We start from the raw sequence: 11,136 nt of genomic DNA, 5'->3' as shown, positions 1-11,136 counted from the left end.
GGCTAGCGGGTTCCCAGATGCGGGGCCTGAGGGACCCGGTAGAGGCCTCGAGGAAGGCGGCCAGGACTCAGCGTGGACTCTCGGGAGTCTCCTGGCCCCCGGCGTTAAGCCTCTCTCACACCCCGTCGGCGGCCTCGCCCTCACAGAGAGCTTCTTCAGGAGGCGAGCGCTCCCTGAGGCGAAGCGCGCGAACAGCCTGCGACTCCACAGGCAAGAGAAGCGGGGGCGGGGCCACGTGGCAGGAGGACGCACGCTACGTAAGGCGTCGGCGCGGCGCGGCGCAAGCAGCAGCGCGCATGCGCGGCGGCTTCGTGGCTGGTGGCGCCGGGCTGGAGCCAACATGGCGGCCGAGCGCAAGACTAGGTTGTCCAAGAATCTGCTGCGCATGAAGGTGCGAGAACGCGGGGTGGGGAAATCGGGCCGGGCGGCAGGGGGGCGGAGGCCCTGGCGGCGGGCAGTTGGGGGTTATTAGAGAGGCTCCTCTGGAACAGTTCTCACGTTCATTCATTTACGCCTGCTCTGCGTTAGGCACTATAACCGGATTATAAATGCAGCAGATTCTCTCCTTAAGCCAGTGGTTCGGTGGGCGAGACAAACTTAGTGAGGTGATGCTTAAAGCAAGAGCTGGGAACCCCAAAAACTTACTTGGGTGTGTGGGGGAAGTGGCTCTTAAGTAGAGACTGAAAGGTGGTGGGGCTGTTGGCATAGCGACGTGACCTGAGGGGAAAGTGAGTTCAGAAATCTGGGAGACAAAACGCAGACACACACAAGGAGATATTCAAAATTCAAAGGTAATTTCGTATGTCTGGAAAGCAATTAGCAAGAAATGGCCCTGGAAAAGTATCCACTGTTCACAACGTACAGGAAGTGTTAACCAGATTTAGGATTTTTTTTTCTTGTGAGCACTGAGGAGCTATTGAGCACGGGAAACAGTATCTTCAGTTGTACTTCTTTTCAAGATTACTTTAATTCTCCTGTGGAGAATACATTTGTCAAAGGAAGAGCCAATAAGGGACAAGCTTGCAGTCATAAAGACATGCTAGAAGTTCTGATGCCCTGGCGGAGGGTTCAGTGGCGGTGGAAAATTATAACAGTTGAGGTGAAAGTGAACTGTCACCCAACTGTGAGCAAAACTGATGGAATTGAGATTGAATCAACTTTACCACATTTTTTTTTAAAGATTTATTTATTTATTCATTCATTCATTCATTCATTCAAGCACTGGGTACAGTCAGAAGCACGGGAGGGTGAGAGAATTCACCAGAGCCAGAGCGGGGAGCAGAGCAGGCAGACTGACGAAGTACACTGCTGAGGGGAGCAGCAGGCGGCAGGAGAGGTCTGCACGCCATGTGGGACCCTCACCGGTGGCCGGGGATCAAACCGGCGCTGCAGAGGCTGCAGGCAGCTTCACAGCCCAGCGCTCAACCGCTGTGCCACCAGGGGAGACCCTTAACCACATCTTTTTAAAGTGAAAAAAAAAAAAAAAAAAAAAGGTAGCTACAATGAATACAAGAATAAAAAAGGAAAAATAAAAAAGGGAAAATAAGCTTTAAAACTTAGATAATAATATAGTCTTAGCTATGACCCAGACACTGTTTTAAGTCGTTTCCATGCAATCTACTTAATAACTTTGAGATGAGTACAGTGATTATCTCTTTTACAACCACGGCAACACTAATTACACAGCTAATAACTAGTTGGACAGTTGCTCTGTACTGGTTGTCACTAACTACTTACAAAGAAATGTAAATTCTTAGAAGTTACATGAATATGGTGGAACTAAAGAAAAAACTGTAGCGTAACTTAGGTTTCCAAAGTACTTCTTTCATGCATACTATGAAGTTTTTACTGAACAGTTTCTTTTGGTTTATAGTTTGAATCATGTAGATGTTAGAGAAAGTGAGTGAATTGACAAAGCAGACATTGAAAAAAAATTAGTGGTGGTTTTATTTAGTCTTTGGAATAACACAGATGAAAACTGAGTGATTTGGGCCAACAGCTGAGAATTAGGAAGGAAGAAATTAGCTTTAAAAAAATTATCCACTCCTACCTAAATGGTTGGGGTGACTTATTATATTGTACGCAAAGGAGAAAAAATATCACCCAAATTTTCTAGTTCAGTTAAGCACATCAGTTGTTGATAGAAAGAATTTAGTGGTGGGATAGCAGAAGTGTCTATGTATGTATACACACACATACATATCCCTCTTTTATAGGTAGGTATATTTAGAGAAGTGTCTTGTGAGAAGGAATAGAGCAGCTGTGTTAGGTTGCAGTATCCAGTGTAGCTCTTCAGCCAGAGCTAAGTATAGAGCAGTAATCAGAGGATAGAGGATTTAATTCTCACTTTGTCATCACATGTTCTTGAGCTCATCTGAATTGATTGCCTTTTGAGGAGTAGAGGGTCATTCTAATGGGAAGTAGAAAGTAAAGGATGTGGGTGGAGGATTTGTTAGTGTGATGGAATGTGTATACAGAGGATATTTACTTGTGATTTTTAACTCTTGATCACCTAGGACAAGGAGTTAGGGAAATTTTCTGTAAACATTTTAGGCTCATGGGCCAAATGATCTCTGTTGCAACTACTCAGCTGTGCCATTGTAGCCCAAAACCAAATGAGCATGGCTCTCTTGCAGTAAAACTTTGTTTATAACAACAAACATCCAGCCTGAGGACTGTAGTTTGCAATGCTTGCTCTAGGTCCTCATTTATGAGTAAAGTTAAATCACCAGCTTTAAAGTGTTCCTAAATGCTATGGAGTCAGGTGAATTTAATTGCTCCCTAAGTCTGGAGTTGCTAGATTTATAGTCACAGATGTTCTGTCTTTTCCACATGTGTAATAGATAGGTAAGTAGATAGATACTTTAACCAAAAATAAAAAAAAAAAAACATCTATTTGAATAAAAGTAGAAGATAACAAGGCATTTGGGCAAGTTTGGTGAATTTTACCACTAAAGAATGTGAGTGGTGAGATGATGCATCTGGGTTTAAAGAGACCCACACAAGGAAGGGAGTTTGGAAAAAATAAGACATGTCTAGCATCTCACTTATATTCAGAGAATCATTAAACTCTGTACACAAGGTACAGCCCTAGTACCAGTAATACAAGACGACCATGGACCATGGTCTGCTATTCAGAATCTGAACCTCAGCCTTCAGAAGCGACATAATGAACAATAAACCAACTGTTAATAAAGCTGTCTTAGAAGTGGGGTGAGGTTTTTCTCTTTGGGAACAGGTCTAGGACCAGCTAGACCATACAGCAGTCAGGTAAGCTTACCAAACAAAAGACTCCTGCTCTGGGCCTTCACGAGTGAATATTTTGCCGGGTGAAAAACAGTCTTGATGTTGAATAGCAGAGGCAGAAGGAAGGGGAAGTACAGTTCCTGTATAATAACTGCCAATTGTTTCCTAAGATGAAGGTAAAAAGATGAGGTGAAAAGATGGGGAGTACAAAACATTAGAGTTTGCAGGCATTTCTTTTCTTTTACATTTGTTTAAAATAATGAGAGTCATAGGAAGTTGCAAACAATGTATGGAGTTCCTGTGTACCTTCACTGCACCTCCTGCAGTGATAGCATCTTACATCACTCTGCAGTGCCAGGGCAGGAAATTGACCATGGTACACCCACAAAATTAACTCAGATTTCACCATTTGGGGTGTGTTTGAAGGGGTGCACATAGACTTTGGTCTACATATATATGTATGCAACTGTACCATAATACTTAACCATTCATCTTTCGAAGAGTACTTGGTTGTTTCCAATTTGGGGCTATTACAAGCAAAGCTGCTATGAATATTCCTGTGTAAGTTTTCAGGAGAATGAAAGTTTTCAGTTCCCTAGGATAAATGCCTAAGAGGACAGTTGCTTGTTCATGTGGTAAGTACATGTTCACTTTAGTAAGAAACGGTTAGACTGTTTTCCACAGAGACTGTACCATTTTTACATCCCTCATTAGAATGTGATGGTATCCTCACAGTTTGTGATGCTTTTGAAGATTTGTTATTTCACTTAGTCATTGGTAAAGCCCTTATGCCTAAAAATGCTTGTGTTTTTGGAAACACTGTAATAGAGGTAAAATAATAGGCAGACTGATAAGAGAACAAAATGTGGCTAAATAGCAACCAGTAGAACCCTAGACCTGACAGCTTGGAGGCTCCTGTTTGTGTCCTGAATTTGTTTTCTGGCATTGATACTTACCATTTTGCTGTGATTAACTCCTGAGGAAATAGAAACATTATTTGTGCTAGGGAGAGACTAGCAGCTAAACAGCTGATTTCTCTATCAGATGTTTTGAATTTGCTTAGTCAATTTGAGAAAAAAGAGCAGTTGCAGAGTTGATGACCATTTCAGAGGCTAGATACATAAGTGAAGAACAGACTTGTAAATACCATTTTGCTTTGGTCTACATTTATAAAGTTCTTACTAAGCATCAGTCATGCCGTTACTAATGGAGATTATTTAGATATAGTCCCTACCCTGCTGGTCTGCAGAGGAGACAGATGCTCAAGAAATTAAAATGTGGTGAGACTATGTGAGGGTGTCTTGGGATGTTTCTAGATGAGGTGCTTATTTTGCTTGCAACTGTCAGGGATGATTTCACAGAAGTGGAGTAGCTTTAACCAATATCAGGGGCTATTCCAAACCAAGACCGTCAGTTGCGAAGAGCGGTGTCTCCATAGACCAGGAGAGATTCAGAAAGTATGGAGTTGAATCTTGCCTTCTCACCTTCTGTCTTTACCTACCTGTCCTGACCTGTAGGGGTCATTCTTTTGCCTCTGTGACCATTGTGCAATACTGAAATACTGAGTTTGATACTTAATAGTTTTTTGTTATCTGTTTTATTAAATTGGAAAAACTAAAATATGGTGAAGACTTAAAGTCTTCTGAAGGAAGCGCTTTCTTCTGTGCTTTGATGGGCTCCCTCCTAGTCCACTGTGATGTTATCAGGGGCAGAGCTAAGCTGCTTGGTTACCCCTCCCCCATCTTGAATCACTACCCCCTTTGGAATTTCTGGAGAAATGCATGGGAGCAAGAGTAAGAATAAAGTTATTTGACTTTTCCTCTAAGTGGAAAATGAGTTGCTGACACTGACTTTATTTTGTTTTGGCAGTTCATGCAAAGGGGACTGGACTCAGAAACCAAGAAACAACTAGAAGAGGAAGAAAAGAAAATCATTAGTGAAGAACACTGGTACTTGGATTTGCCAGAACTTAAAGAGAAAGAGTAGGTTTATTAGTGATATATTTGATGATGCTTTATACATTCAAAAGGAGATCCTTGGAAATGTGATTCATTGTTCCAGTAACAAAGCCTGTAAAATAGTCTCTGTTCAGTTTTTTGAGTTAGCCTCACATATAGTTTTCTAATGTTATTAAATCTATCAAATTTTTTTTCTGGAGGATTTATACATTTTTACTGGCCCTGGGCTGTCATTTGTAACATTGCTCTTTTTTATTTTATTTTTTTTTACATTGAATGAAGGAATCTGGCCCATATGTCTCTGTTAATAATTAGGGGCCTTCTGGGAGAATCTTCAGTATCCTCTCAGTAATACTAAATTCTGAAAATTTGACATTTACTTCACGCCTCTCTAATTTGTTTCAATATAGTTCTCCATTAAATTGAGCTTCTAAAGTCAGGTCTGTGAGCCTCTAGTGGATTCTGAGACCTGGGACGCTGATCGCGAAGGACCCACCAGACGGGGGACTGCTGTCAGCTACAAGCAGTGATTCTCTGTTTTTCTCAGCATGGTTATATAGGAAGTATGAACAGACACATCCGCATTTTATCATAAGTCGGAGAAAGCCATGTACGTAAGCTCATACACACCACCTACGTGAGCCCTTGGGCTTATCGGACATGCCTGTCCTGGTGAGCCTCTGTTGCTAAGTTACGACCAAGGAGACTTCCAAGGACAAAGCGAGTTCGGGGCATCCCTTCCAGGTGGTTTTCCACCCTGGCACATGCGAGTTTTCTCAGCGTTCCTGCCAGCCCTTTCCCTTGCCGTCCTCAGGTCACCTCTCGATCATCCTTATGCAACAAGGTCAAGAATTTTATGGTTTTAGTTTTCACTACGTATGATACCAGTCATCTCATCTAACATTTATTTAGTTGATAGTGTGTGTTGGGAACTGACTAAGCACTTGATGTCTCCTACAAGAACTGGGGTACAGGCGAGAGATGCAGGGAGAATTCACCAGAGACAGAGTGGGGAACAGAACAGGCAGACTGACCAAAATACACTGCTGAGGGGAGCAGCAGGCAAGACAGGAGAGGTCTCCTGTGCCATGTGGATAGCTCTCTGGCTAGCTGGGGGTCGAACTCGTGCTGCAGAGGCTTCAGATAGCTTCATAGTGCTGTGCTTAACCCCTTGCACCACTGGGGAGGTCCCTGAGATGATAATTCTTGATACTACTCCAAAACTCAGTAAATAGTAGTTTCGTAAGGTTTTGTTGCAGTGTAGAATCTGAAAACATGAGTGAACTTTTCTTAATCATTGTTCTGTTTTATACTTTGGATAAATAGATCTCTTATCCATGCGTGAGTTCATAATGTCTTGCATTTCTCACTTGGAAAATACTACGTTAATGAGTTGTATAGCTTTTCCAAGTGTTACTCATTTCATTATATGGTATCAATCATTCATTAATATCATCATGGTTTTGAAGCAACATAAAAACTCCCTTGAACTAAAAATTTAGAAACAAGTGGCATTAAACTCTAACCACCGAATTGCATTCCCTCTTTGGAGTAACTGTTAATTCACTGAATTGTACCCTCTTTTCATGATTAACCATTAACTGGCTCCAGCTGCATTTCTGGGAACTTGGAACTGATAGTGTTACCTCCCTAATAGAATTTTCTGTGTCCCTCTGAGGTCAATAGCAGCATCAGAAACAAACCTCTGCTGACTGCTGAGGAGAACAGTGCTGGGGAAGCCCAACACCTTGACTCCCTTTTGTTGATGGAGTTATCCACACCTGCATCCTGTTTCTGGGGCAACAGGAAAGATTTCTGCCCATTTTTTGTCCCACTGATCTAGCTTTCCCAGTAATCCTGTGACATACCCCAGTATCCTCACATTAAATTCCATCCTGCTTGGCTAAGAGCACCAACTAGTATACTCTTAAAAGCTGCTCAGGACTCTGACTTCTGGGGTTTTATCAAGAAGTTGGTGAGGGGAATAAATGTCAAGGAAACTGCTTCAAATTTGGAAAATTCAGGTTTACTATAAATACTTCAGGTCTCTATGAAGTTTTGTGCAAATTAAATATGTTTAGAAGATGTTGTACCTCCACTCTGCAGCTCTTGTTCTCAGGCCTTTGCCAGCCCAATTAATCCATTTTTATTTCTAACCCTAGATTAGAAATCTTACTGTATTTGAGAAGCATAAAATTGATTTTTCATTTGAAATCTGTGTTTTATTATAAGTATATATGCTATTAATACAGGTTTATTTTCCCATTTAGGAGTTTCATAATAGAAGAGCAAAGTTTCTTGTTGTGTGAAGATCTTCTCTATGGAAGAATGTCATTCAGAGGATTCAATCCTGAGGTTGAGGTATTAAATATAATTGCTTCAGATTTTAAAATTTTCCAATTGAATTCTTTCTGCTAATAATTGGATTTAGATTTTTCCCCATCAAGTACCAGTCTCCTCATTATAAGGAAAATAACAAGTCTCGAAATATTGCCATAGCTATTTAAAGAAATTGCAGGCACTGCAGTCTAGTTTCATGGTAGAATTGAGTAGATAATTTAGCAATATACAGTCCCTGACAGTGCCACTGTAAGTGTTAGAATTTCAGCTCATGTCTTTTATAGGAATGTCAAGATTTTATTCATATGATGCTATTATGAAAAATTATTTTCTGGCATCTATAAATATATCTCTTCTAATGGAAAAATGAGAACTTAAAAATTGAGTAATTTGACTTTTTAATGGACAGGTTTTAATTCAAGCTTGTAAATAGGTTTTTAAATGAAGCCTTTGCAAAGTTTGTTTGAAAAGTAAATATTCTCCTTATAAATGAGCCATTCATTTGAATTTTCCTGTCTCAAGTTTGTGGAGAAGCATAGGCCTACACTTGGCAAATATTTACTCAAACTCTGGCTCATATATTAAAAGTCATCCTATCATGTACTTGACAGACCAAATGGAGATTTGTAATATAAAGCTTTAGTTTTATAACTCACTTGAAGCCAGGATTTCCCAACCCTGGCACTACTGGCATTTGAAACCAGGTCAGTTTTTGTGGTGGAGTCTGTCCTGTGGATTGCAGGATATTTGCAGCCTCCCTCGCCTCCATGCCATATTCACTAGACACTAGTAGTATACACACACGCCTGCAAGTATGTGTACATACACTCACACAAACACCGTTGTAGCAATTAATGTCTTCAGATATTTCCAAAGGCTCCCTGGTTGAAAACCAACTTCTCTACAGATGCCTATAGAGAACCACAGTTAACCAAGCTAGTTGCCAGAGTTCATTTAACAATCACATGTTGGTTTTCTTTTTTTCCCTATTCTGAAGGGATATATAATTAAGGTGTTTTGTGCACTTTACACAGTGTCATCACTGTGTTTGTTTTTAGTACATAATTTCCTGGCTTTGGCCTTCTTAAAATTTTAAATTGGGCAGAGAAAGAGGATAGTGGAGTGAGGGGGTAAGGGTGGGGAGAAAGCACAGATGATGGAGTTTGCAATGCCAAAAAACTATGATTGTGGGGAGGTGAGCACCCTTGAGTATGTCTGGCAGGTGGGGGAAAGGAGTTGACCTGGCTCTTGGAATGTTATGTGGAAGTTATTAGAATATGGCTTCTACTACTGCACTCTTTAACACTGAAGACATTTTCTTTGGAAAAGGCTTCGTACTATTTGGCTTCTAGATCTGCGCTGTCATCAAATATGAGTGCAGTTCTATATGACTCGTGATGATACCAACTTAAGAGCACTTTATTACAAGAGGATTGTACTTAGAAAATATATTTACTATTGTATGCATGTCTAGTGACATCTGTAATAGAGTTTATTTACTCAGTAAACATTCTGTCCTCTGGTGCATCAGCCCTGAGTCACTGGGAATCAGTCTGCTCCCTCATAGAGCTTGTATTCCTCAAATGATTTTATTTTCAGTCCCTCAAACACTGGAAAAGCTAGCTGAGACTACTTTCTATTCTGCTTTCCCTTCTTCATCCTGTCCTTGTTACAAAGAAGGTATTGTACAGCTTGAAAAGAACCAGTCGAGAGTGTCAGAAACAGTTCATGTGAGGAAAGGAGATGGAGGCGAGAACCCTGGCACATGGACATCATGGGGCTGCATTATTCCCCTTGTGCTTGGGGGCTCAGTGATGCAAATCCTTCTCCTTCCCCTCAGGACCAGTGTTCCAGATCTTCCATCTAGCAATTTCTATCCCTCCCCCCCCCACCCCCCAATTGAAACAAAATGCATTTAAAATTACTTTTGACTGTAGTACTTCTTCCATTTGGTGCAAAGATAGGAAGTTTTGGGGAAATTTAAGAGTTAACTTTTTCTCTCCCTCCCCTCCTCCAGTGTTAGCAGCATGCCTGCTTTTATGTAAGTAACTAATAATAAAATTTAGATCTAAAATACCATTTAAATTCACAAACAGTAAATCTAATCTAGTGGGACTTTGTTTTATCTTAAAAATCAAAGTTGACTTACCTTAGCACTTGTGAAATACTGTTCTGTTATATAGAACCCCTTACAAATTTTGGCAAGTGCTGTAGCTTCTGTGATTTGTGTTTCTCTATCAAATACGTTTGACACAAGTTCCCTTCACAAGCCTTTCCCAGCTCTGATAGACAGCATTGGTGTATTTTTCAGAAATTAATGCTTCAGATGAATGCTAAGAACAAACCAGAGGAAGTTGAAGATGAAACAGTGGAGCTAGATGTGTCAGATGAAGAAATGGCTAGAAGGTAACTGTCCCCTTGGAACAGCTTTGTGATCTGGGCCCAGCAGTCACTGGTTCTCACCTGCCCATCTCACCTGTGGTCTACCCCAACAGGAAGATTACTGCTTTCTCTAACATGGCTAAGTAACAAGGATTCATACCTTGGTCACAGGCAGGTGATGGCAGGTTAATTTCCAGTGCTACTTCCAATACACATTTGAAAGCATATCTCTAGGACAGTGGGAAAACACAAAAAACATTGGGGAATTTAAGCTTTCTTAGGAGACGTTCATAAAGTTTTTAATTAGATGGTTTCTTATAATTGTATTCTGATTTTTCTTATTCTTTGTTGCATACTTGGTTTGATATCTTTGACAGTACTTGATTCTTACCATTTAAAAGTAAACTTGTGTTGTGTATCATCTTAACAGGTATGAGACATTGGTGGGGACAATTGGAAAAAAGTTTGCCAAAAAGAGAGACCGGGCCAATTATGAAGAAGATGAAAATGGAGACATAAAACCCATTAAAGCAAAGAAGATGTTCTTAAAACCCCAAGATTAAAATGTGTGCCTTAAGATACGGCTCAGGGATGCCTTGTGAAAATTTTGCTGCATATTTTAGAATTCATTCTGGTGGTGTCTCTATAGTTTTTAATATGTAACATTTATTTGTAAATGTGTGTTAGAAACAAGCTGTTTTTGAAACAGCTGTGTGATGGATGTTATACATCCTTTGCTTAATAGTATTCATTGAGAATGGGATTTTAGCCCTTAATCTTCAAATTGTCTTAGATATATACTTGTTTCCTGAAGATTTTTTGACCTCAGATTTTTTCAGAACAATCACTGACCTTGAATTGACTCAGAATACAAATGTTTAAATTCCCCTGTTTATATTTCACTTAAATTATTAATCATGTGAAGCCAATTCATACATATATTTTAGAATCAGTCATGAGAATTTATTATATGTAAACTCATGCAGAACAAACACACCTCTCCAGACTGAAATATTTATCTGCTACAAGTCATTGTTAGTTTTTGGAATTACAGGTTTTTGTTTAAAACCTTTAATTAAAAAAAAAATTCTATAATAAATATCTGTTTTCATAAGTATTTTCTATTCTGTTATGTTTTCCAAATGAAAATATTAGCTTAACTCAATATCTGAACTTTTGTCCAAGTAGTAACTTTTAAAAATCAGGCATT

The 11,136-nt window shown here is 40.0% G+C and overlaps 1 protein-coding gene across 2 annotated transcripts; it reads left to right on the top strand.

Annotated features, from left to right (window-relative positions):
* Window positions 1–340: 340 nt before the first annotated feature.
* Window positions 341–10,489, top strand: MPHOSPH6 (M-phase phosphoprotein 6; the record flags this gene model as incomplete). 2 transcript variants are annotated; one of them, XM_084256791.1, is made up of 5 exons in its annotated part: window positions 341–391; window positions 5,116–5,228; window positions 7,475–7,559; window positions 9,856–9,950; window positions 10,357–10,489. In XM_084256791.1, 5 exons carry the CDS (start codon window positions 341–343, stop codon window positions 10,487–10,489), a joined length of 477 nt encoding a protein of 158 aa, XP_084112917.1. The 2 variants fall into 2 exon arrangements, with proteins under 2 accessions (XP_084112917.1, XP_084112916.1); XM_084256790.1 differs by having other exon boundaries at window positions 7,475–7,565.
* Window positions 10,490–11,136: the final 647 nt, after the last annotated feature.

Source organism: Talpa europaea (genome assembly GCF_964194135.1).
Source record: "Talpa europaea genome assembly, chromosome: 16".
Lineage (NCBI taxonomy): Eukaryota > Metazoa > Chordata > Mammalia > Eulipotyphla > Talpidae > Talpa > Talpa europaea.
The sequence above is the reverse complement of the archived record's forward strand: the minus strand, read 5'-3'. Positions and strand labels throughout refer to the sequence as shown.